Consider the following 27,866-nt stretch of genomic DNA (forward strand, 5'->3'; position numbering starts at 1 on the left):
CCCAGTTAGTGTTGTGGTTTTTGCCAAGCATTTTACCCATGTTGGGAGCAGAAGGATCCAAATGTCAATGAGGCAGCTGTCGTTAGCAGTGATAGAATTTGACGCCCATCTACCCTTCTTAAGGCATTTTGCCGATCGTATGAAGGCCGAAGTTCTTTTGAGTCTATCATTGGAAGGGCTTGTTCAAAAATTGTCCTTCTATAGAGAAGGGTGAAAAAATAGAATACATGTCAATGGAAGGGCTAATTAAAAAATATTTTATATATATTAATGTTCATTTACAATATCTATATGTGTGTTGGTTATACTCATTGACAAAATATAGTATCTTGCCTTGTAAATTTTGCGAAAATCTCTTATTGGAAGGGCAAACTGAAAATAGACCCTTCTATATTTAGGGAAGGGTGCATTTTTCTACAACCCATCTTTTGAAAGAATAGCTTGCCCTTCAAATCCCAACACTGGACCGTCACTCCGACTCGTTAGTGCCAAATGGCACGCTATGAGGGAAGATGGACAAAAGACGGAATGATAGTACTAGATAGGATAGAGGATAGCCTGCCACCTGGACCATGCCCGCCTACAGCCTACCATCTAGATTCTAGATCCAGAAGGTCCATGAGTACTTCGGCATATCGTGCTTCTCGTCTCTTCACTAGTCTTCAGGTTCAAGTTCTAGAGGCTCTCGAAACACAGAGACAACCGAGCGAGGAGGGGGGGGTGAGTTAGAGAGTTGGAAAGCATAAACATTTGTTTAATGAGTCGTTAAAAAAGACATTGTGAATCGTAATAACAGAAAACCGCCTGCTCCTGCCTTCCTCCAGCGCCCAAATGAAGAAAGTACGTGCAACAAGTACCCTACTACCCACAAAAGAGGGCAGGCATCTTCTTCCTGCACTCTCCCTGCTGAAGTGGATGAGGGCAAGACATTAATGAAGACAAGCTCACTCTGCTTGCTGTCCAACAATACACCCCTTTGGGACATCCACCCATATATGTATATGTAGAAAGAGAGAGATAGCCTGCATGTATGGCTAGAAAGAGACATACCCTGCTCTTCCACCTGACAAGAACATATATGTACACACCCACCTCCAAGCATTCCGTTGAAGATGAACATGATTTCAGTCAATCAGACATCAAGGGCATGTCCTCATGTACGCCGGCCTTGCTTCTTCCTACTAGCTCTGGGACTATGGAGTCACTATCTTCTTCTTGGTATATGTCTAGCTCCACATCTTGATCTACATCATCCTCCTCCTCCTCTGCCTCTCGCTCATTCAACTCATCTTCCATACCATCTTTGAATGCTGCCCTTTTCCTCCCCAGCTCATCTTTACCTTTCGGGCTCTCGCATATGCATGCAGCAGGATTCTCAAAAAATTGCCCCCTCCCTGGCCTCGCATCATTCGGCTCTCCCATGAAGCCTTTCTGTGCCTTGCGCACCTTCGACGCAAAACCCTCCCATGTCATGTTGGGCTTTGCCAAAAAAAGTGTTCCCAGCTTCTTTACATTTGGCCTTACTGTGCGTCTGTGACCAAAGTAGCGCCTACCACATAAACAGCAAAATAAGCTAGACAGACATCCTCACAAAAAGAGAAGATATGCCCGACAAGAAATTGATGAATACCTGCGACCAGCGAGGATGCGCGCCATGTTCCCGTTATTGTTAGTGACAAAAACATCACTCTCATCACAGACCATGTAATCAATGGCAGCCATACGGGACGAGTAGCCAACGAAAGGCTCCAGCTCTTCCTTGGTGGCAAGGGTATCCTTGGTGTAGTAGTTAGGAAATAAGGCTTTTAGAGGGGCAAGAGTGCTCTCGCCTCCATACACTTCACCGGATGCCACATAGAGATGTGAATCGCTGCCAAAACCCAAGGCTCGTAGCATAAGCCCCACCTCCTCTGGTGTAAGAGGGCACTTCCCATTCCTCCGTTCTCTCTCCGGATTTTTTTGCTGAATGGCCCAAAGTAGACATGTTTTCAGACCAGATTGTTGATGTGCATTGCATGTTACACAAGAAATTGCTTGCTTACATGCAGAGTTTTCCACCTCTTGCGAATTAAGCCCAGCTCTTCTAGCTCCACATCACCCCCTCCGTAATAGCAGCCGGAGAATGCCAGCATGTCAGGTTCGAATCTGCGAAACCAGCCAAACGAACCAAGCAGTTGATACCCGGCTTCATCTCCAAACAAAGAGAACAATAAGAAATTGATCTAAGGTGGAAAGACAAGACGATGCTTGTAAATGCAAGCAAACAAATGCTACATGAAACATTAACTATCTCTATTAAGTGGCATGCTCAGATCTACAAATTCCTGAAGCATTGTTAATATGCAATGTGGAAGTGACACTCCTCGATGTGACTTGCAAGCTTTTTAACTCCAACCTGAGGTGCAGTGCAATGTAGCGCCCACTTCTCTGCCTCAGCCTTCCAACCAAAGAGTCTCCCATTGCCTTGATAGGCGGTGTAAAACGAAGGGCATGGTAATTCACCCTACAGCGAAGCTTTTGTAGATCCTTCTCCAATTTGTTGGAGAGTCTGTAATCAAATTTGGTTAATCGGACCGCCTACAAGGGAAGCAACATAGCACGACTGAGATGATCTTGCAGAGAAGCTGAACGACCTTTTTCTTTACTCCGTTGCTCTTAAACAGGAAAGCATGACGCATTCATGTGAGATGTATAGGTCCATGATGCATATTACACTAGTGCCAAACAAAAAAAAACTGAGTGTAGTAGAGCACTGGCAAAATAAGAACAAGTTCCAACTGCAACAGACTTACCTTTTTCTTTTGTAAAAGCGGTAAGACTCTGTCACCGAAGTAGTCTGGTGTACATTTTCTCGGCACCCGCATGGAGTATATCTTATCTTCCCTAATTCCTAGACTTGAGGGTAGTTCCTTGACTACAATTACATCTGACACAAGTGTACTTATGAACCACTCTACATCAAAGATGTCACTAAAGTTGCTGCATTAAACAACACACAAATTGAGACATAATATCCATGATGCTCTCTTTATGCAAGTCAAGTTCTCGAGAAGCACAAGCTTACCTGCTATCCTTCCAAAACGAGTTATGATCTAACTCAGGCACTACTAATGTCGCATTGAGGATTCGAGAGACTACTACGGCATCTACAATCTGTCAGCACATACACAAAGTAAGTTATCACAAAGATTCTAGAAGCTGCCGTAGTGTAAGCTCATCGTGCAACAGGTAAGCCAGCAAAGGAAAAACATTATGGGAAAAGAAATCACCCCCGTCCGTTGCTGATTTAACCCTCCACTTGTTTGAATCAAAATAATGCTTCTTGTTTGAGATGTGGGAGGAGACTCTGGAGCACACACGCATAGATATCACAGTCAGTCTAAAAACTTTTGAATTTAACAAAATCAATGCTGCTGAAATCTCACGCTGTTTAATGCCAATTCAAGGAAACATCCACAGCTTTTTTCTTTAAGACTCATTAGGTCTAGAGCACTCGAAGCTTTCAATAGCTTGAATTAGAAAAAGAGCTAAAAACTGGCTTAATGATGGGGTAAGTATGTTGAGAGCATGTGCAACAAATTTGAACCACAATACCCTCTTCTAATGAGGCGAAAGAGCCATCAGAATGTTTTGCTCTGTCCTATCTTGTAAATGTTTCCGATGCACATTACAAGCTATCAGTCCAGGCAATTCTACAATGCAATTTGGAGTTTTTACAATGCAATTTTGTTGTAGCACATAAATAATGTGTTCTTACAATGCACTTTTGTTGAGCCACTTGAATTAATGTGTTATGCTCAAACAAGAATCAGACATCGTTCAAAGCGTACTGGAAAAAGAATCGCTTGGAGAACTGCAGCCCTGGTAAAATTCTGCAAGTGTTGACGTCCATATGTCTTCTGTTGGGGACGCCGATACCAAAGTCTGATAAAAAGGAGAGTTTAATAACATAAGAAATTTACGAAAAGACAGCAAACACATTTCCTGTTCTAATGCCTAGTGGTGCCCAACAACGATAACCAGCAAGAAAGGGCTTACACGATCACCCAGTCTGCGAGAGGGTTGATATGCTTCAGAAGATCCTTTTCTCTACAACAAAAATGCTCAAGGTTAGAGAGGAACATGCAAGGAACAGTTCTCAAAGAAAAGATGATCAAGGCATCAAAGGCACATTTTGATCAGCAAAGAATGAAAAACTGAAGTTTTATGGTCAGGAAAGAAGGCAGGGTACATTTTCCATTATGCATGTATGCATAAGGGTGATTGCATGTGAGTGAGTGAGTGTGCCCCGAATGAGCATCCATGCAGGAGCATACAATGCATGTTCAATTTCACATTCCTAGCTGAACCTTCACAATCTTGATAAGGTAACATAGACAAGAGAGGGTGGATGTACCAGAGCAACAGGAACAGGGGAAGGCCGTTCAAGGTCGAGGATGGGACCGGACATGAGGGAGACGAGGGAGAGCATCACAAGCAAAGAGGCACAGAGCATTGAAGTTTTGGAGAGCGCCGAGGCCAGCAGGTTCATCTTCATGTGAAGACGTGCGTGATGGAGGAGCATCATATTGCTTGCAGCAACAGCACTCACCGGTGCTTTTTTGTTGTGAGGCTCCGCATTGTGCCAAGGCCATTGGCCCCTCTGGGGATCCACCTTGGTGGTACTGTTAAAATTTAAACAGAAGCAGGAAAGAAGGAAGGGCAAGGAGAGCCACCATGCAGGATCAAAACATGTGTGTGAGAGAGGAAGCGCTCAATCTCTCTCTCTGAGTGCAGGTTTTGTCCAAAAACTACCTTAAGGGCAGAAAGAATTGCTTCTAGAAGGAGAGCGAAATGAGACTATGGACTCGTATGGAGCTCTCTCGCCTCTCTCTCTCTCTCTCTCTCTCTCTCTCTCTAGCACTAGCAGCATAGGGGAAGGTGGGAAAAGTGTAGGTGTGTAGAGTCTGGGTGCAGAATGCAAGCTGCGAAAAGCAGGACAAGCGCAGGAGGAAACTCAGGAAAGTCGTTTTATTTTGATTATACTCGAACCCCACCACCGCTTTTTGCCCTTTTCCCTGACGCTTGAGGCTGCTGCGCCTCTCTCGTTAGGCGCAATGCTCGATAAAGACTAATGGAGAGCAGGCGCAGGGCAGAGAGGAAAGAGAAAAGCAGGTATCCAGTCACAAAATCGAAAAGGTGGGCTACATTAAAACACCATCGCTTGTTTATGTGTGTGTGAGACTAGGGTCAGCCCTACCCCTGTTCTGCTTGAGAGTTGAGACCTCTGGCTGAGAACAGGGGATCGTCATCAGAGCCCTGCTCCAAGAAGTCGAGCCATGCGGAACAGGGACGATCCTGCATTTCTCATGCTAATGTCTACGCAAGACGTGCGCTCCCTCTCGGTCTCTCTCTCTCTCTCTCACACTCTCACACACACACACACACACACACAACCACAATTGTGTGAAACGAAAAGCATGTTTTCGTTCGAAGTTCCCAACTTCCCAGGAGGCAGGGCAGGGGCAGGTGCCGCAGGGGCCGACCAACCACACCCACGACACTCGCACTCTCTCTCACACTGCCGTTTTTTTTTTTTTTTAAAGGAGACCCGCGCGCCCAAAGTGACGCTGCATTCCACACCTTGTTCCGTTACATACTCTATGCTCTAACTTAGGGTGGGTTCACACGGAAGCGGCGGCAAGGGTTCCAATTTTCCCACTCTGCTAGGACTCTGTTCACAACAAGTAGAGGAAAACCTAGAAAAGGGCTGATGCAAACCTTCAACGCCGTCAGTCTGAGTTCAAACTCTCATCTTCCCGATCCACGCTGGCAAGAGGTTGATTTTCGAGAGGGGGTGTCGCCCGGTTTTGCGTGGGTCTGGAAGAGCGCAATCCCTTTTTACCCCAATGTGAATGTGACACATGGTACGATGTCCCTTTGAAACTGCCTTCCATCGGCTCGTCTAAACCCAGCCTTGCTCTCATACCAAAGTTTGCAATTTATCAAAGAAAGACTTATAAGAGGGCTCCCACGTACGACCTCCATAGTGGAAAGCTCGAGAGGGTTGAGGAGGACTCTCTTGCAACGGTACGCGCACCCAAATTGCACACAATAGAAAACAACACCCCGCCAACGAACTCGTAACCTAGTGGTCAAGGTGCATGTGTGGGTGTGTAAAGATTGAGGCTTGATCCCCCAACCGCACCTTTCAAAATCTTCACATACAATTGTACCTCAAGAATAATAAGGTAAAGGGTCACGTTGCTAATTTAAAAACAATTTAACGCCAGTCGTGTAATTGAGCATTCAAGTGTTCTGTCATCAAAGATTGTCCACAAAGAAAAGGTAAAGCTCAGCCCTCCCTTGGACTCGAAGAGCCTTCTCCTCAAGAAAAGATCCTACCTCCGACTCATTGAAGGACCCCCCAAGCGACCCACCTAAGCGACCTTCCCATGGAACGACTTCCTCCAACAAAGGTAAGAAGAAGGCCACCTTTTCTCTTCTTGATTCGGTAGGAGATCTTGAAATTTGGAAAGAGACTCAAGTTCTACATCAGATTTTAGAAGAGCAAGTCAATAACCTTGACACAAGGTCATAACAAAGCAACGAAGGAAACTAGAATTGGCCCACCCCAATCGAAGCGCAACGAGACAACAAGAGAACCCTTGAGACTCCGAGCGACAATGGAGAGTCCAAGGCAAAGAAGTCATCAAAGAACAAATCTAAGAGGGAGCTTTTAGGATGTCCCATTCTATTTTGCCTCCCTAGCTTCTTGGGTCATTGTGCCACGTATCTTTTCCCTTTGTAAGCTTCTTTGTTTTTTTTTTAATTGCTCTCTTTTATGAAAAAGAAGTGTCTCGTTTCCATCAAATCTTTAAGTTTCTTTTATGTAGATAGAAAAAAAAAAAAGTTTTGTTCATTTTGTAGTTAGGGAATGACATGAAGAAAATTGAAAAAAAATTATGTGTCAGAGTAGATCCCATACTAAGAAAATTATGATAAGTTTTATGTTTAAGATTTCATCACAATTTTAGAGTGTTTTCTCAAAAGAAAAGATTTTTTTGTTTAAATTCTCAAAAGAAATTTATTTCTCATGTTAACAAGTCATTTCTAATGGGTCAGAACACTTGAAAAGGAAAAACTTAATCATCTTCAAAGCATAGTTTCCATGCCTTTTATAAATACAAGTGAAAAAATTACATAATTTGCAAGTTTCAAAATGCTTTATCATAATAAGCTCAAAGTAGGAGGAGACAATACTACATGTAGTTTGTAAAAAGCTCTCAAAAGAATTCATGAAAATTTATTTTTAGATGCGCTTGGTATTTTATTCAAATTCTCAAAAAAAAAAGACTTGAGTGTTCTATTTTGGTATAAAAGTAACGTAAATGAAATGGACTCATTTGAGGCTCTTACATGAAAGGACTCTTTTACAAACTAAAATACTATAGCAAATTTTAATTAGTCAATACTTCGCATTAAATGTGCTAGTGTGTGATCCGTTCGTTGCGACGGCTAAGAAAAAGCAATCGTGGCACTCTCCTCCCTCACCTTCCCCCAAAGGTGGCAACATGTACATATATACAGTAGTATGTAACGAGTGCATTGTTGTGGTTGGAAAGGTAATTGTGGCACTCTCCTCCCTCGCCTTCTTTAAAGGTGGCAACATGTGTGTGTGTGTGTGTGTGTGTGTGTGTGTGTACACACACACACACTCACATGTTCATGCGTTGACATCAGCCTAGCCACGATCGTAGAAGATGATTCACACAATCAGTTGCACTCTTGTCAAATCTAATAATGGGCTTTTCACAAACTTTCTCTCTTTACTCTCTCTCTCTCTCTCTCTCTCTCTCTCTCTCTCTCTCTCTCTGCGCCCTTGCGACAAACTTAAACTACATTTAGAGTTTGCATGTGGATAGATTAACTTTGCCATAAGCAAGCGAGTCTCCCTTTAATCGTAGAAACATACTCAACCTTTGAGTTTTTCTTAGCCTCTTTCTCGTGTCCGCGTGCGTACACACACTCATCGTAACAATCAACAACTTGGTGGGGGGGGGGAGGGGAGGGGTATAGCACTGTTGCTCGTGACACATGGAGGTGTCGATTTTTCAAGAACTTTAAGAAAGAGTATAGGAGTGTTGACCGATGGGTCAACAACACAACATAACTCAAGTTTCGTACCAAAGTTTTATCTTTTGCGAGTTATGAAATGCTGCGGATTATGGCTATAAACGTCATTTGTAATGAGTAATTATTCTAGTTTTAGAAGCCAGGGTGCAATGGCACTTCAAGATTGTAAATACAAAGCCATTTGACCCTTTCAACCCCAATTTTGGTTAAACCTAAGGTAGCCTTAGTATATAAGGTACCTAGATCATTTTGTAAAAAAGACTTTTATCATAATCAAACTTTACGTTGCCGTCTATTGTGTGTGAGAGAGAAAGAGAGTGAGCGTGACCTTCATCCTCTCGCTACGCCCGGCTCGCTCAACGCATTGGAGATCCGACTGCACCATTGTTGTAGGCTCGAGGAGAGCTATGCGACAACGCCAAGCATTCCACGCGAGACGAAGCGCACACGTCGACGCATCTACGAGCTATTTGTGGCCGTAAGTGTATCAAACGATGTCTGTTTTCTGCGTGCTAGTAGTCCATAGAATCGTGGCGACATAAGCTACGCATAGGTACTCATAAATTTCAATTTCGGACACTTTCAAAATTCTGTTCTGTCATCCTACGCGTTTTTCGCAGATGGGTTTAGAGTGAGGGTTTTGAGTGTAGAAGCTTAGGGAGGGGTGTATCCTAGTGAGGGGATGGTGTTCCTTAAGTTTCGTACGAATCTGGCATGATTAGGTGAGTTACCTTTCGTATGTGTGTATGTGGCTAGGTGGTGTAGTTGAGAGCAGTGAGGTTCTTGATTGTGGTTTAGTTGGCCTTCCAGAGTGTTGTATGTGTGGGATGGTCTCAGCTTGACAAGCTAAAGAGATTTCCTCTGTGTGCCTATCGTGTCATCTGTGTCCTCGATTGACATTATGTTGATCTAGGTAGTGTTTGCATGCACTTCATGGGTGTGTGAGTCGTTTCCCGTCCAACATTGGCGCCGCTGCCGGGGACACAAGGACCTAAGTAGGTTTCCTACTAACACTCGTGTGATGGTTGCTTGATTTAGTTTCGGCTAAAGAAAGCGTTTTTCTTAAGTGGATCCGGAAGAGGATATTCCGCGATCAAGTGGATAGCCAGGAAGCGCGTGTGTTGCCGAGCGTCTATGACTAGATAGGTTTAGTTAGGATGGGTGGATTACAGTAGTTGTTGGTGGTCGAGTGATTTGTGAGGTGATAAAAGCGTTTACTAGTCCGTGTGTGGCAGTGAAGAGTTTTTCTACTCATAGATGCAAAACCCCATATGATTTGTAGGGGTAGCTTTAGGTAAGTGATCCGATTCTAATCTAGAGCTATTCAGCACTGAATTATTTGCTAAAGTGCTTGATTGCATTTGAAATCACAGAAAAGTGTGCTTTTGAGGGTAAAAATGCATTAAACAAGCTTTTGTGGATATTTTTGTATGACTAACTGATGTTGTGCATATAAAAGAGCATTTGCAAGGGTTCTGTGAAGAAAACTTGCAATTCTGTAAACATAGACATCCTACGCGTAGGATGTCTCAAGGGGGTTCTGGAGACCAAATTTGAAAATTTTGACTGCACCAGTGGGTTCAGAGGGTAGGTTTTACCCTAGTATCATATTGACTCGGGTGTTTTTCCCTATTTTTGTTGACCAAAAGCCAAAAGGCATAGTCAGAAAACGTAAAATTTCAGAATAGGCTTAAATTGAGTGATTTTTGCATGTTTTTGCAATTGTGAAGCATACTTGCACTTGCTGAGAGCATAAGGAAGCATCAAGGACACTTCAGTCCCAAAAAATCAACAGTAAACATCCTACGCATAGGATGTCTACAGGGTGATCTGGTGGAAATTTTGAAATTTTGAAATGACCAGTGTGTTTAGAAGGTAGGTTTCACCCTATTTTCACCTGGAAAGTGGAAATTTGACCAAATTTTGACAGATCAAAGCCAAAAGACGAGAATTGCCAGACATCCTACCCAAATTGTGCCCAAGGCATAATTTTGAGACCAAAACCATAAGATGGATGCATGAACATGTTTTGAATGATATATTGAGTGACTGAAAGGGGTTTCACCTCATTTGGGTGAGAAAATTGGGTTCAAAGCAGACTTTAGCACTTTTGACTGAAAAAGGCAAGAACAGCTAAAATTTGGGACTTTTGAAATCCAAACCAAAATCTAAGCATACCAGTGGGTTGCTGACATCAAGGGGAAGCTTTGGGTCAAGTTTGGGGTCAAACAAGCCAAAAAGACATCCTACGCGTAGGATGTCATATGTGTGATTTTGCACTCCAAACTTAATTTTGAGCATACCACTGTGATCAGCACCTCAAGGAGAGTCTGTGGTCCAAGTTTGGGTTCATTCTGGGCAAAAAATACATCCTACGCGTAGGATGTCTACTGCATAATTCTGAGACCAAAATTTTCCTGTGGACATAGCAAGGTGTTGTATAGCCTTAGGCAAGCCTCCTAGTCAATTTTGGTCCAATTTGGAGTTGATTTGACTTGGGAATTCATCAGAACAGACATCAGGCTTCTGGAACAGATTCTTGATTATTTGACCAGCCTATGGGTGTCAGAATCAAAAAGTAAAAATAGATGTGAGGTTAGCACATCAAGGGGAAGCTACAGTGCAAGTTTGAGCTGGAACAGAGCAAAAAGACATCCTACGCGTAGAATGTCTCCAACTTGATTTAGGACTCCAAACCAACCTATGAGCACACCACTGTGATCAGCACATCAAGGAGAAGCTGGGGTGAAAATTTCAAGTCATTCTGAGCAAAAAGACATCCTACGCGTAAGATGTCTCAAGGCCATCTTTAGGTCCAAATGAAATTCTGAGCATACCATTGTGTTTCTGGACTCAAGGGGAGTCTCTATACCAAATTTTGTTAAATTCTGAGCATATAGACATACTACGCGTAGGATGTCTCAAGGCCAGTTTTAGGGTCCAACTGTACTTTTGACCATACAGAAGTGTTCACAGTGTCACAGAGATCCCAAATCTTCTTTTAAAATTGAAATTGGAAACTGCATTTCACTGTTTTGGCCATAACTTTCACAAACGGTATCGGATCGAAAAAGTTTTTATATCAAAACGTAGCCTGAGAGCGGCTTTACAGATCTTAGAGCAAAACATGAACTTAATGATGCCTATGGAAACCGTTTAGTTCGACTTTGAAAAAAACATCGTTTAAGGCCTCAAAATGCATCCGGAAGTTAGGGGTGTGTGAAAGCGACAATTTGCGAGAATTGTGACGAAACGGTTGCGGTTTTGGACATAGTTTCGACTTTTCCCTAACCAAAGCACTTGAACACGGTGGACTAAGTCTACTTGAACCAAGCAAAAGCTCTTCAGCCCAGAAATCATGTCTACCCTAGATTCAAACGCAGCTTACACAAGCTTGGAGATCCCGACGATAGAGGAATATCCTCCCACAATGGATCTTCCAAACTTGCAATTGATAAAGACCCATCTTGTTGAGAGAGTTTGGATGATTGGTCATGAGAGTGAAGGACTATATAGATACAATGAGGTCAATCTTTATAGGTGCTCAGATCCATACCTAGAAGAGATAACGGATTACAAGCTCTTATATGTCTACACATACGGAGTCGACTATCAATGGAGATCTATAGTTGTCGACAAGTATGGACGCGAATACAAAGTTATAGAAAGCACAAATCCACATACTGTACTAGAAAGAGGTGGATATTTGGTCAATGAAGGACCACAAATGCCTCCACCAAACACGAGAATTCCTATAGGGATTCCAAGAAGAGAGCCACCAGGATTCCCTTCAAGAGTGATAACAAGAGAAGGATTCGGAGAGTCTCTGGTTAGACTTGTAGACAATCAACGAGTTAGACCATCCCAAGTCCAAAAATGGGTAAACAGAAAATACTTCGGAGATAAAGATCCGAGAGATCACGTAGCGGCTTTTAGAAGAGTGATTAGAGCAGAGGAAGTTTCAGATTTTGCGACACAGTTTGCGGGATTTGGATTGACTCTAGAAGATGATGCAGCTACATGGTTCGACTCGGTGGAAAAATGGGATTTTGAGACCCTAGATGAGCTGTTTGAGGAGTTTATTGAAGAATTCTCGCCAAAAGGCATTGCTCACAACACGGTCTTGCAAATCCATAGATTCAAACAAAAAGAGGATGAATCAGTACGCAAAGCATCATTACGGCTCAAGAGATATGTTAAGCTCTGTCCGAGAGTGGAATTACATACGCAAGCACGACTGATGCTGATCTTTATCCAGGGAATGAGACATGCGGGTCTTCAGAAGGATCTGCATATGATAAGGGGGATGACGCTAAACGAGTTGATCAAAGAGGCTCTCTATCTAGTGGATAACTGTGAGGCATACAAAGAAAAGGACTTAAAGAGTCAAGGAGATGACACATCCTCTCAGCACAATGTTTCACAGATAAGTGAGTCCATTGCCAAGCCAACGACACCTATTGATCAAGAAAAGCTTATCGACGACTTGGTCAAGAGGTTGATTCCTCTTGTAAGGTCCGATTCGGGAGAGCCGAAGTGGTGTGAAATTGAGAGAAAATGGAAGAACCATACGGAGGAAGAGTGCTATTATAGCATGGAAAATGCTAGGGAGAGGTATGTACAACCTGTTCCAGAAGCACCTACTCCACCTAGATACATTACGGGGAATGCGCCAGGACCAATAGGAGTTTTAAGGCCACAACTTGTCTTAGGACAACAACCTCCGCTGCCATGTGCTAGAATGCAGGTAGACATGAGATACATGCCAATGATGAAAGCATCAAATAAACCAACGCCAGTACCAGCTACAATGTGGTATAGCAACCAAAGTGGGTACTACCCTTCGGAGAAACAAAATGTGAAAGAAACACATGGAGTGGTGAGGCCGGTACAACCTCCACCTCCTGGGTTTCAGTCGAAAGAAAGAAGGTATGAAATAGACAAAAGGACATTGCGATTCATTGCAAATAGCGGCTTATTTAGGTCAAAGCTTGCTTATAGCCAAGAGGAAATACTAAAAGAATCTCCTCAACCAAAGACAGATTGTCACAAAAGTCGTGACAACCACTTGGTCAAACAATGTCCTCATACGGAGATCACTGAAGTAAATGCCTATTGTCTTGAGTGTGGCATCACTCACTTGATCCCCGATTGCCCGAAAAAACCAAACCAAATCAGGAAAATCGCGACAAATGTATCAGGGATTGTTCAGCTCCCAAGTAGCTCAGAAAATGAAAATGTCGTACCAGTTCAAGTGGTTACGAGAGCACAAGCCCAAAAGAAATCTGATGAGAATCCAGAGACAAAGAACACGAAAAGTGACATGAGTCCAAAGACAGATGATGGACCAAAGACAGACGCACCTAGTCAGAAAACCAAGAGCAAACGAAATAGTTGGAAAGCTAGAAATACTAGGATGAAAGCACGCAGGGAACGAGAGCAAAAATCCCTAGCTGAGAAGCTTACCGAAGCTGAGGAGAAGATAAAACAACACGAGGAAAAGGAGGCACCTTCTCTTACACAGATGGTTAAACCTCTAGAAGAACCATCCACGGATGAGAAACCGAGAAGTTCTAATTCAGAAGGATCTGTGTTGGCAGAGAAGGTTAATGAGACATTAGATGCCCTCTTGAAAGCCTATGATGTGAGGCTCAAAAACAACCAAACCCAAGAACATAGGTGGATGACATATCCCTATACGGAACTAGAAAAGCAAAGGTTTGAAATGTTCCATAAAATGATTCAAACAGCCCAAGCTTTACTAGAACCACCAGTTGCAAAACCTGAGGATGTGATCCGTGTCATGCCTACACAAGCAATCCCACCAAACCAGGAACTAAAAGAGCTAGATTCTAGTCATGAGCACATACCAAACCTCAAAGACCCAGCATTAGAACCAAGGATAGTACTGAATACCACGGATAACTCTTCCGAGGGATTTCACCAAGCTATACCTGAGGATTGTAAAGAGATAGATGGTCTTGATGAATTGTGGAAACAAGTAAGAGAGGCCAATGAAGCCGATGACCTAAGAAGACGAGTAGACAAGACTGGTGATGAACGAGGAGTGTTTCTACCACCAATAGAGGAATTTGAGACTCAATCTCAAATGAATCTAGACGTGCAATCGTGTTGGGGCGACAAAGGATCTGTACAATCTATGGATAGTCAACCCCATTCGCTAAGAACACTACCGTCCTACATGGGAGAGTACGAAACCAAGTCAGATGTGGTTGCAGTCCCATCACAGAGACTGTCTCCCAACAAGGCCATCGATTCAAAGGGGCTAGTAGATATTCTATCTACCCCAGTCACCTGTACAATAATGTTAGCCGAGTTGCTCAGAATAAGACCAAACATGTGGGCTAATGTGGGTAAATGTCTAGAGAAATTTGGTGTCAAAACCCCAATGACTCGAATCGAGGAAGGCATCAAAGAGCTTGAAATGCCTCAACTAAATACTAGGCCAGTGCCATTAAACAAGGTAGGCGAGTATTACGAGGGAGAAGATGGAAACACCACCCTTCCTTTAGAATTCAATGGTGTAAAAACCATGGCAATCCTTGACAGTGGAGCTGGTGTGGCCATTGCAACCAAAGAGGTTTGGAAAAAGTGGGGAAAACCTGCCTTGAGATCCACACGAATGACCCTGCAGCTTGCAGACGGACACAAGGAAAAGCCCCTAGGACTGCTAGAAAAAGTACTTGTTACTTCTTGTGGCATTGAATATGAACACACTTTTGCTGTTGTTAACTTTGGCAAGAAGAACAACTATGACATCATTCTGGGAAGACCATTCATGCGACAATTGAAAATGGTCCAAGATTGGGGTTATGACCATATATACCTGAGACATATGGAAACCATAACAAAGATAAACTTGAAGGACCATAACTATAGGGATGTGACGAGAACACCGATTGAGGAGTTTGATTCCGCCACAGTTGCAGGATCAGAACTTCCAGCTTGGTTAGGTAAGCCTAAATAACTGTGAATGTGTGGAGCTTCACAATGTGGTAGCTTGAAACGTGAGGAATGTATCCTAGAGCGGGTTATAGAGGATATGGACTATATCCCATAACCATTTCCTGAAGAAGAGTTAGAGCCTTTTGGATGGGAACACATATTGGCTACTCTGGACGTGTGCGCCGTGGAGGATGCTCCCACAACAAAGTTTTGTGATGAAAATGGCTATGATGTCGTTCCTTATTTTGCAGTGAGTGTAATCCAGGAAAACGAAGAGAACCAGACATCAACAAGCTCTTGAAATAAGGAGCAAACAAAGAAATGTGGAGAATTAAAAGATGAAGAAGACGACGAGTTCTATGACTCTGTAGAACACTTCGAGCTTCAAGAAGATCAACGACCCGGGAATCAATGTCATCGCTACACGAATAAAGTGCATCAAAAGTGGATTCCAAAGTCTTTCGTGAAGACACAGCCACCACAATCATCCTCATACATGGCTCCTAATAAGGATGCAAAGACTTAGCTAGGAGGAATACGACCAGAGCAACGAGCTAACAATGCTCTAATCAATGGGCTAGAAAAGTCCTCCAAGAAACTACCACCCACGAGCAAACAGACAGTAACTTTCCACTACCAGCCAAAAAATCAAGGGAAAGTACAAGAAGTCAACCTTGCTGAGGATAGTAGCGATAGTGATGAATCTTACGACATCCCCTATCATCAACTCAGGCCATCACTATCACCAACCCCTTCAGCAACATCCATGACAGGTCAAAAGAACAGGACAACAAGCCAAAGCCAAAAAGCTCAAAAAATCTGGATACCAAAAAGCCGGATCGGCCAAAAACAGATATGGATCAAGAAGACAAAGATCTCTAATGACAAATCACAAGATCCAACACCAAAACAAAAACAAGGAAAGCGTGCATGAACGGGTAAGAATATCACAAAGTCGCCAGCTTTCACAACTCAGGTTTGGGTTCCAAAGAAGTTGATTCAAGCACAAAAAAGTCAGGAATTCATTTGGATTCCAAAACAACCACATTATCAATTTTCAAAGCCTGAATCCAATCCCCAACCAAGCGTACAAGGGCTGAAGCAAAGACCACTGTCGACTCACACAACAAAAAGGTGGATCCCAAAGAAGTCTCTTCAAACACAAATGAAGCACGGGCAAGTATGGGTTCCCAAACGAGAGCCAGCAACAAAACAACCAGTAATCGCAAAGAAATGGGTCCCAAAGAAGAACAAAAAAACTGCTGTCAGTGCATCGCCGCTTGAATTCTTACAATTCTTCCTACGATTACAATACACTTAGAAGAGAGAAAGTCGCTTCAATCAAGCAACGATACAGGAGCTTCAAAGACCATTACATTGCTTAGAATAGGAGGCCTCGCCAACAAATGCCAATAAGCAAATTGCTTATACCCACATCTTGCACAACATAAATCTTTTCCATGCATTGACTGTGTATGCATAATAGGGCTACATTACAAGGCCTGCATAGGCACAACTTTTAATTACCCAAGCACAACACATACCCTTTGCGATACCCTGTCGTAAAGGATGACTCCAAATAGGAAGGGGGGAGGCATTCTGAATGCGGACCTAACATTATGACTATTAGAGGGCAATGTTTTGTGAGATGCATTGAATTTTTGTGTTTTATTGTGATAAATTTTTGACGAAATTTAGAGTATATGCCCTCATAGTAGTGTTACAGAGGAGTATGGGGACAAAATCTATATATGAGCCCCTAGGGACATGTGTATAGTGTACATAGCATTTAGATTTCTATTTGAACGATTTTTCTTTTGTTAAGTTTTTTTAAAAGATTTTTCTTTGTATATTACTAAGAAAAAATTTAAAAAATCCATAATCCACATGAAGAAAAGACTGACGAGAGGCTTGAGCACTACAAAGAGAAGAAGGTACAGGAAAACGATGAAACTTCACGAAGTATGTCTCAGCAGCCACTACAACAGCCGAAGAACTTGTCACAAAGCAGTGTCAACATGCAACCGACAAGTCAGAGTCGAGTAGCCACAAAATGAGTGAGGTGTTAGTCCCAAAGATTCAAGTAATATTATCTGTGGTCTAAGCGTCTTAGCTATTCTAGGTACTGCTCAAGCTGGAAGAGTTGAGCATATTTACGTTGTGTCGCTCATGCTAGTATAGGTGAGCAAAAGAGTCGAAGTCTACTATACTTAAGTCTGGTGAAGTGAAGGAGAAGGTCCAAAAGACACTCACGTACTGAGCACTGTGAGATACGAGTGGAGAAACTTCTACATCGAAAACCCTTCTTGGAAAGGTGGAAGCTAATGAGACATATTTTGATGTCACATGTGCTACATTTATTCTTCGAAGCACCCATCATCTCCTTCTTTCACATTGCATGCTTTTGTTGACAAATTTCTCGTATGCATATAGAGTGTCCCATAATTGGCACTTGCATGAGGCACTCTTTCCGTGTTTCACCCAAGCACTCACCTTTCATATTTTGATGTCACATGTGCTACATTTATTCCTCGAAGCACCCATCATCTCCTTCTTTCACATTGCATGCTTTTGTTGACAAATTTCTCGTATGCATATAGAGTGTCCCATAATTGGCACTTGCATGAGGCACTCTTTCCGTGTTTCACCCAAGCACTCACCTTTCATGAACATGTACTTCACGTTCTACTGCTCAACTCCAATAAGAGCATATACCAAAGGCATTTTTTTCCCATCGGGTTTTTCCCTTTGGTCATCCAGGTTTTAGACCCTAATCTAAAGACACATATCACCATCCACTTGTACATATTTCTTTTACATCAACAATAAGGAAATGCTACTCAAATCAATTGACAAATGAATTGGAGCACCAATTTCAGATCATAGCATACTTCTCCTCAATGGCGAGTCGAAGAATGGCCTACAATGACAAAGCTGCAGACAACACTAACAACATGATTGCACAGAAACAAAGAAGTCACCAATGAAGAAGAGCAGACATAAAAGTAATCAGAGGATCTCAAAAGATGAATCGTTATGATGATAGATGTCCGCTCTAATGGATCATAGTTCTTGTTATGGTTCGACAAAGTTACAAGCAGTGCAACAGATGAAGCCAAAACGACAGCAAAGACCACATCGCCATCGACAATCAGGTCATGTCGGGGACGACATGAACGCGGAAGGGGGGAATGTTGACCGCTGGGTCAACAACACAACATAACTCAAGTTTTGTACCAAAGTATTATCTTTTGCGAGTTATGAAATGCTGCGGATTATGGCTATAAACGTCATTTGTAATGAGTAGTTATTCTAGTTTTAGAAGCCGGGGTGCAATGGCACTTCAAGATTGTAAATACAAAGCCATTTGACCCTTTCAACCCCAATTTTGGTTAAACCTAAGGTAGCCTTAGTATATAAGGTACCTAGGTCATTTTGTAAAAAAGACTTTTATCATAATCAAAGTTTACGCTGCCGTCTATTGTGTGTGAGAGAGAAAGAGAGTGAGCGTGAGCTTCATCCTCTCGCTACGCCCGGCTCGCTCAACGCATTGGAGATCCGACTGCACCATTGCTGTAGGCTCGAGGAGAGCTACGCGACAACGCCAAGCATTCCACGCGAAACGAAGCGCACACGCCGACGCATCTACGAGCTATTTGTGGCCGTAAGTGTATCAAACGATGTCTGTTTTCTGCGTGCTAGTAGTCCATAGAATCGTGGCGACATAAGCTACGCATAGGTACTCGTAAATTTCAGTTTCGGGCACTTTCAAAATTTTGTTCTGTCATCATACGCGTTTTCTGCAGATGGGTTTAGAGTGAGGGTTTTGAGTGTAGAAGCTTAGGGAGGGGTGTATCCTAGTGAGGGGATGGTGTTCCTTAAGTTTCGTACGAATCTGGCATGATTAGGTGAGTTACCTTTCGTATGTGTGTATGTGGCTAGGTGGTGTAGTTGAGAGCAGTGAGGTTCTTGATTGTGGTTTAGTTGACCTTCCAGAGTGTTGTATGTGTAGGATGGTCTCAACTTGACAAGCTAAAGAGATTTTCTCCGTGTGCCTATCGTGTCATCTGTGTCCTCGATTGACATTATGTTGATCTAGGTAGTGTTTGCATGCACTTCATGGGTGTGTGAGTCGCTTCCCGTTCAACAAGGAGTGACTCTTTAGAGACTTTTTTCAAAATTTTAAAATATAAAATTACAAAATAATATCAATATTGGTCTTGAAAAATTTCCCTTGAATTTTTTTTTCCAAATATATCTTCAAAGCAAAATTTGCAATGAGGAGCAAAATCCCCCTCAAATTTATCTTTTTTCTACGATTTACCCTAGTAGAGTAGAAAGTCTTTTGTCCAAAAAAAACAGTTTTTTGGCTTTTCATTGTCAAAAGGCTTTTTATTCATTGTCTTACTCTTCACTTATAAATATATATATGTATGTATATATGTGTATACATATATTTGGATATATTTAAAGAGAGAGAGTTTTTGCAGAGTGTGATTTTGGTGGAACCACCTATCTTTCAAGGTTGTTGTTACCCTCTCTCCATTTAACTTACCATGGAAAATTTTACTATCTTTAAAAGAGTCTTTTTATGTAGCTAGTTGTACTTGGTTCTCACAGTTCCAATTTGTTGCTTTAGTTCTCTCAAATTTGTCATCATCTGGACATTCTAAGAGATTTTTCAAGTAATACGAATAAGCCTCTTTTGAGAGAGAGAGAGAGAGAGAGAGAGAGAGAGAGAGAAAGAGTATGTGTGTGTGTGTGTGTGTGTGAGAGAGAGAGAGAGAGAGAGAGAGAGTAGTTAAAAATTCCTTTTTATTGCCTACATGTAATAGATAAGTTATCCAAATTTCCATTTAAGGAACACATTCAGAGTCCCAGTATCCAAATTTTATTATAAGGAACAGATTCAGAGTCCCAAATTTATTGGAGATAGAACTAATCTTCTTCTTCTTCTTCTTCTTCCTCTCTCTCTCTCTCTCTCTCTCTCTCTCTCTCTCTCTCTCTCTCTCTCTCTCCATCTATCTATCTATCTTTTACTAAAAACTGAGGATACTTTGATATGAGAAGTTGTTGAAAATCAACGTCTTTGTGATCTCTCTCTCTCTCTCTCTCAACTACTCTGACTCTCTCTCTCTCTCTCTCTCTCTCTCTCTCTCTCTATATATATATATATATATATATATATATATATATATATATATATATATAAACACACACACACACATATATATATACATGTGTGTGTATGTATATATATATGTATGTGTGTGTATATATATATAATATATATCACAGAACAACCTCTCTCTACTCTCTTCTTCTCATTGAGCGATGTTCTCTGATCTCTCTCTCTCTCTCTCTCTCTCTCTCTCTCTATATATATATATATATATATATATGTGTGTGTGTGTGTGTGTGTGTGTATATAATATATATCACAGAACAACCTCTCTCTACTCTCTTCTTCTCATTGAGCAATGTTCTCTGATCTCTCTCGCTCACTCACTCACACACACACACACACACACGTGTGTGTGCTCGTGCGTTGGTAGTGGCCTACCCATGATCTTAGAACCAGATTCACACAAGCAAATGCACTCTTGTCGAATCTGACAATGGACTTTCTAGAAACCTCCTCTCTTTACCAACTCTCTCTCTCTCTCTCTCTCTCTCTCTCTCTCTCTCTCTCGGGATGATAAACTTGAACTATATTTGAGGTGGCATGTTGTTGGCTTAACTTTGCGATAAGCAAACGAGCCCCCCTCTATTTATAGAAACACACTCAACCTTCGAGTTTTTCCCTCTCTCTCTCTCTCTCTCTCTCTCTCATGCGTGCATACACACTCATCGCAACAATCAACAACTCGGTGGGTGAGGGGATGGGGTACCACATTTGCTCGCAACATGTGAAAGTGTCAATTTCATAAGAACTTTAAGATAGAGTATAGGAGTGTCTCTTTAGAGTAATTTTTTAAAATTTAAAATACTAAATTACTAATTTATTAAAATAATATCAATATTGATCTTGAAAAAATCCCCTTTCAAAAAATAATCCTAATATATTTTCAAATTTAAATGTCAAATGTGTATTGAGGAGTAAAATTCCCCTCCAATTTACTTGGTCTTTTATGAGGCATATTTAACATGATACATTTACTCTATGTAGAGTGAAAAGTATTGGCAAAAGAAAGTAAGTAAGTCTTTTGACCTTTCAATGTGAAAAAGATTGTCAAAAGGTCATTCTAACACTCTTATCCCTTCCTAGTGGTACATACTAACACTCGTATCCTTTCCTAGTGGTACATACTGGGTCCTTTTGACTTCATTAATTAATTTATCACGAAGATTCCATCTCCCTTAAGCTTTTCTGAGCTCCACATCACCCAAGCGATCGTTCGTACGAGCTGTCCTCTCCCACCACTAGCCTTCTGCTGTCCTCCTTCTCCACAGGTGCGAGCCGGCGTTCTCTGCTCATCAACGGGCTCCCACAAAGATTGCTACCAACTTGCGTCTACCCATGGGACATCCCCTCTCTCTCTCTCTCTCTGTGTGTCGATAGCATGCAACTCTCTCACTCTCTCTCTCTCTCCCACCTTCAGACGAATGCACAACAGACTCGGACCCAGCCTGTCTCATCCCTACGCCTCCAACTCCTTCCCCTGGCTCAGCTTGGTGCGCCTCGTCGCGACCTCCATTGCCCATCAATCGTCGCCACTTCCGTTTGCTAGGCTCATGCGACCCTCCACTGGGCTGCCCGCACAGTTGAAAAAAGCGATGCTGGAAATATCAGCATCACAAAAAAATCTCAATGATTGTCTCTCTCTCTCTCTCTCTCTCTCTCTCTCCCCCGCCACACACGTGCCTTGTCTGGCCTTTTTCTCCTCCAAGGGATGCAAGAATCTCCATAGATTCCACCAAAACTAATGAAAACAAAATTGTGGGACATACTCCCTTAGCTTTTGCACTTTAGATTAGATGTTTTGTAAAAAAAATTGAGTGAAGCAGTGATGACACATGGAGGGTCTCTCCTTCCTTGAAAAATTTAAGCTGCCTCATATGCTCGCAACATGTGGAAGTGTCAATTTTCATAAGAACTTTAAGATAGAGTATAGGAGTGCCTCTTTAGAGTAGTTTTTAAAAAAATTTAAATACTAAATTACTAATTTATTAAAATAATATCAATATTGTTCTTGAAAAAATCCCCTTTCAAAAAATAATCCTAATATATCTTCAAGTTTAAAAGTCAAATTTGTATTGAGAAGTAAAATTCCCCTCCAATTTACCTGGTCTTTTATGAGGCATATTTAACATGAGTAGGTCCAACCAATTTTGCATAAGGGGTTCAATAGGGGGAATAAATGGAGATCCTATGGTGTTTTGGGAAGGGAAAAGAAGGAGGGGAGGTGCGCGGTGACACGTGCAAGAGGTACAAAAGACAGTTGGCTCCTTTGAAAAAGTTGCCACGCTTTTCAAGCCAAAAAATTTCTTGAAGGGAGATTTCAAAAACTTGGGTTATTTTTCCAGTTTTTAACACTATTTTTCTCCATTTTGTTGTAGAATTTTTCCTTTTCGCCTTGCCCTAAACCGACATTTTCGAGATTGAAAACGGCATGATATTAAACTGAGACACATTTTTCCTAAACTCTCTCTCTCTCTCTCTCTCTCTCTCTCTCTCTCTCAGGTACGAGCGTGAGGCATTGTTTCTGCAGATTGGAGCTCGTTGATCATGGGAAAAGGCTTGGCATTAAGCGGTCATGCTCGCCCCAGGGGTTTCCATTTCCTTGCAGGTAGTAGATCGAGCGCTGCAAGTGGAGGTCACAGGGCTACAGGAAGGGAAGATTGTGTGGTCCATGCAGCAGGGGGAAAGCAATCCTAGGAGGTTGCACGCTTGCAACCGAGCCAAGGCAGGTGAACACGTAGGAGCATTGTGACTCTGGCAGAGGTGAAGGAGGCAGAGTTCTCTCTCTCCCTCTCTCTCTCTCTCTCTCTCTCTCTCTCTCTCTCTCTCATTTGTTTGCTGCGAGGAGAAATGGAGGGGAGCGCACGTAAGAGGAGAGAGGGTTTTTTATGGCGGCTGTAAATTCGCGCGCTCAGAGAGGGGAAAAGAGTTTTTCCTCGTCGTTCGTTGCGGAGGCTTGAAGGATGGAATGCTTGGTGTCTAGTTGAATGTGCATCTCGGATGTGCGCACACACACACACACACACACAGAGGGAGGTGTGCGGTGGTTGTCCATGCTTGGACTCAGATGCAGGTGCACACGAGCAAGAGATAGAGAGAGTGCCATGCGAGAGGGTGTCCGCTCTCTTGTGCAAATCTCTGAGCTAGTGTTGAGTTGAAAGTTATCAAGTTGTCATTAAGGGCAGCCAAGGGCGCTATGAGCGTAAGACGATGGCGATGGGTTACAAATAGGAGATGCAGATTGAGTTGAGAAAGAGGAGCCGAGCCAAAGCAGCCATGCTCTACAGATGCCCAAGAATAGGTTCCATGTCATTTTCCTTCCAATTGTAAGATTCCTTGTAAGGAATCGAATCTGAAAAATTATTGCGTTTCTTTGAAAGTAGACACAACAGGAAAGGAAAGAAAGAAAGTCTTTTGACTTTTCAATGTGAAAAAGATTGTCAAAAGGTCATTCTAACACTCTTATCCCTTCGCTTTTGCACTTTAGATTAGATGTTTTTTTTAAAAAAATTGAAGTGAAGCAATGATGACACATGGAGGGTCTCTCTTTCCTTGAAACATTTAAGCTGCCTCACATATAGTATAGGTGCTGCTCCCTTTTTCTTCACGAAGGCTTGTTTTATAAAGCCAAAAATAGTGAGCTAGCAACAACAGCTAAGAAATTGCTATTGCAAACTTATAGTGGTCACAGAAAAGGTGAATCATTTAGCTTGGGAGGTGGTTGGCAAAAAAAATGATACGCATCTTTAGAGAATTTTGGAATTGCTAGCTTGAGTTCCTAAATCATTGTGGGAAGTGCTGATAGAGTTGCAAGGATCCTCTAAAAGTGCCTTTACAGGGCCTATGGAAGAGTCCTTTGAGACTAAGCATTGCTCTCCCCAACATATACAACCAACATTGCCAAAAAGACAAAAAATACCCCTAAATTTCCATAACTCCCTTGGCAAACTCACATAAGAAAATTGGTTTGCCATCTCTAGACGATGAAAGAATTATTGGTGGCAGTGTGGGCATTGAGCTCTCAAGGGGCTCTCACCATTCAAAAGTTCATTAGTTTTAAACACAATACCATTTTTTGTGAGCTTATTAGTGAGTTTCTTCTTGTCTAAGGCGCTTAAAGATAGACCTTTATTGTCAAAAAGGGTAAAAAATGTAGGGTAACTTGATCATTTTCCCATTACTATAGTGTATGGTAAGGGTGGATTTAAATTGCCGTTGAGTGAATCCACCTCAGTGCCATCACCCCTCGCCCCCTCTTTCTCCCATCCACACTGTACTAATTGTGAAAAATGAACCATGTAATTTGGTCATTTACCCATTAGTACATCATAAAAGGGTGAATTCAAATTGTAGCCAATTAAATCCACCTCAACATTCACCCTTTCACCCATTCCCACTAAGCAATGTGTGAGAAAACTAAAGCGTGACACAACATGCATATTAACCAATTGTATGTTGTTAACGCTTCTATCACTCCCATTGTTCGTTGCGCAACAGAGCTCCCCACACTTCCCATCAAAAACTTGGGTGGACGAACAATGAGTTTGAGAAGGAAGTGCCACCATCAGCTTGGCTCCTCTTGTCCATTGCATACGCTTCCCTCACTTCCCATTGACACTATCACTTCTAGCACTCCCATTGTTCGTTGCGCAATAAAGCTCCCCACAATTCCCATTGAAAACTTGGGTGGAGAAACAACGAGTTTGAGAAGGAGTTGCCACCATCAGCTTGGATCCTCTTGTCCATTGCATAACAGAGCTTCCCACACTTCCCATTGAAAAGTTGGGTGGAGCAACAGCAAGTTTGAGAAGGAGGTGTCACCATCAACTTGGAAAAAGTGGAAAAGAAGGATTGTATAATGTGCAATCGAGGATAGCTACACACCCTTGCTAGTGCTCAACAATTGTGGAGTCTAAACTATGTCTATGTTTAAGGTGTTGGAAGTAAGTAAACAAGTAAGTGAATGTGTTTCCATGTAGGTGGATGGGAGCTGATCTTATCACCAAAGAATTGTTTGAAGGCAGCCAACCAAAATTACAACAAGAAGGGAGTCACACAATCAAAGCCAAGAGTGGGGCACATGCCAAAGTGAGTCTACAAAAGCAGGAGACCCCTTCATTTGAAAGGGTTGGCAATACTATGAAGACGAAGAGAGATTAGTCTTGAGCTAGTTGTGTGCTTTGTATACAGAGATTGTCTACTAAGCAATTAGTTGTTCTCCGGTTCACTACATACTCACTCTACTTGCTATGTTGTCTACTTGCTCTACTTTCAATTTTCAATACATAGTATCTTTCCAAGATGCTTCAGCATCTCGAATTCGAATTAGCTTCAAAAGCACCCTTAATCCCTAGGATTTGACCTCAGCACGTAGACACTAAAAAGACAAGCTTAACCACTAGGCTATTCGCCTTGGCTGCCCTTAGGGCTCCCTTAAGCACTTAAAAAACAAATTAGAAACCCCCCCCCCCCTCCCCCCCCAAAAAAAAAATAAAAAATAAAAAAGTTAATGGTTTCGCAAAAAACTGGTTTTGGCTACCTACTCACTCTTATTGACGCTCTTTCCCACTTTTGCAAAATTTGTTCTAGACAAGGGTATAAAGTCTTTTCTTTCAAAGATTTCAACAATCTCAAACCTACTAAGTCCTCTAATAAATCTAATTTCCTTTCCTTCACATCTTTTTTGGATCTTAATCTTTTTGCCTTGGAAAACTGTTTCATCCAACTTGGACCCAAAGTAGGCACCCAAAACGACTTTTTGAAAAGCCATTAATTAATTAGTTGTTTTTTGGGGGGGGGGGCAAAGAAAGGAAAAGGGATGGGTGGGGGAAAAAAAGGGAAAAGAGAAGGGAGGAGGGTCTAGGGGTAGGGGGGGTTAGGGTAGGGTTGGGGGGGGGGGTGTATTCCTTTTTTTTATGGCTCAAAGAGGCTCAAGGACCAGCGTAGGCATATAGCCTATTGGTTAAGGTTGAGTTTCATACTATATACGTGATGTGTTCAAATCTTACTCATTAAGATTGATTTTAAATGGTGACGTGCATGGACATGCTAATTAGAGATGCTAAAGCATCTTGGGGAGATTCTATGTAATGAAAAACAAAAGTAGAGCCACTAGTAGTGAGTAGTATACGCATCCCCAATTTTGAAAAGGGGCTCAATTAAAGCAAATCTTTCAATATCTTTTGGGGATTGAGGAGTTAAAGACAAAGAGCATGCTAGGTGGCACGAGCAAAGGCATATATTTTTCAAGTCAAAATTTTAAAGGCTCTCTCTCTCTCTCTCTCTCTCTCTCTCTCTCTCTCTCTCTGTGTGTGTGTGTGTGTGTGTGGTGCACGCGAGGAGAGGCATCTTTGCGCCCATGTTGAGCAAGGATGCGACCAAATGGCAACGTCCGTGGCTCTGACGAAGACGAAGGAGGACACCAAAAAGAGCATCCATTTTTGTAGCCGATTGCTACATTCTTCATCATGATTCTCCCTTTTATGCTTGCATGGATAGAGATCAACCATTTTCTGATTTGGAAGAGGACATTGCTTATTTCAAAGACGAAGGTGATGTTATTGTATTTGGGGATATGAATGCTCGCACAAAAACATTGCAACATGATACTCAACAATTTGATATGCTATACATTTCAAGGGAGTTGGAGGAAGTTCACTTGTATGATCGTACTTCAATGGATGAGAAAGAGCCGGATCACTATGGAAAGTTACTTTTACACATGTGTAATAGCACGGGTATGCTCATTGCCAATGGTGTATCTTTGTGGAGTGGAACCAATGGATTTACATGTAGGAGACATAATGGGGATAGTGTGATTGACTATATGCTACTCTCTGAAGCCATCATGTATCGCATAAAGAGTTTTATGTTTGGTCAATGGACCCCGGAATCCGACCATCGCACCTTATGTATTGACCTTTCATGTGGAGAAGCAACTAAGCATGATAATCTCAGCCAAAGGAAAGAGAAGTTATCACTATGTATGGATTTCAAACGGGCACCAATGTACATTGAAATGGTTGAGCAAAAATTATGGATGACAAAGCTTCAATGTGATGCACCATTGGAAACTTAATGGGAAGCTTTCAAGAAAGCTATTTGTTCTTGTGCGGAAGAATGCTTTGCCATAAAGCATCTCCATGGTATCAACAAAGATAGATCACGCAAAAGGTGGTTTGATAAAGAATGTCAAGATGCTCGAAAGTCCTTGATAAAGCTTGATGCAACTATGGACAAAGACAACTATCAAAGTCATTTGCATACATACAAGGCATTGATTCAAAAGAAGAGAAGAAGATGGGAAGTAAAGCAACAAGAATTTCAAGTCCAAGAAAAGGCACATGCATGTGGAAGATTTTGGAGAAACTTGAGAGGCAAGCGGGTTGAGAATTTTGGTAACTTGAGTTTGGTGGATATGTACACACATTGTAGGCAATTATATGAGCAAGCAAATACAGAAAAAATGTCATTTTATGGTTCACTCCCATGTATGCCGTCTTTTTTTACTATTGAGGATGTATGCGGTGGGCTTGAAAAGTTGGCCACTCGCAAAGCGGGAGATCTTCAAGGTATCAAGCCGGGGATGATCAAATGGACGGGA

General features: G+C 42.1%; 1 protein-coding gene across 1 annotated transcript; it reads right to left on the reverse strand.

Annotated features, from left to right (window-relative positions):
- Positions 1–733: 733 nt before the first annotated feature.
- LOC147449998 (O-fucosyltransferase 16-like) lies at positions 734–5,570 on the reverse strand. Its single transcript, XM_086522344.1, has 11 exons — positions 5,240–5,570; positions 4,397–4,664; positions 4,039–4,089; positions 3,831–3,924; positions 3,270–3,346; positions 3,065–3,153; positions 2,793–2,979; positions 2,396–2,577; positions 2,043–2,145; positions 1,631–1,962; positions 734–1,549 (listed from the first exon to the last, which is right to left on the reverse strand). Exons 1-11 carry the CDS (start codon positions 5,341–5,343, stop codon positions 1,129–1,131), a joined length of 1,908 nt encoding a protein of 635 aa, XP_086378470.1. The 5' UTR covers positions 5,344–5,570; the 3' UTR covers positions 734–1,128.
- Positions 5,571–27,866: the final 22,296 nt, after the last annotated feature.

This window comes from Adiantum capillus-veneris, chromosome 10 (assembly GCF_014529385.1).
Source record: "Adiantum capillus-veneris isolate H3 chromosome 10, ASM1452938v2, whole genome shotgun sequence".
NCBI lineage: Eukaryota > Viridiplantae > Streptophyta > Polypodiopsida > Polypodiales > Pteridaceae > Adiantum > Adiantum capillus-veneris.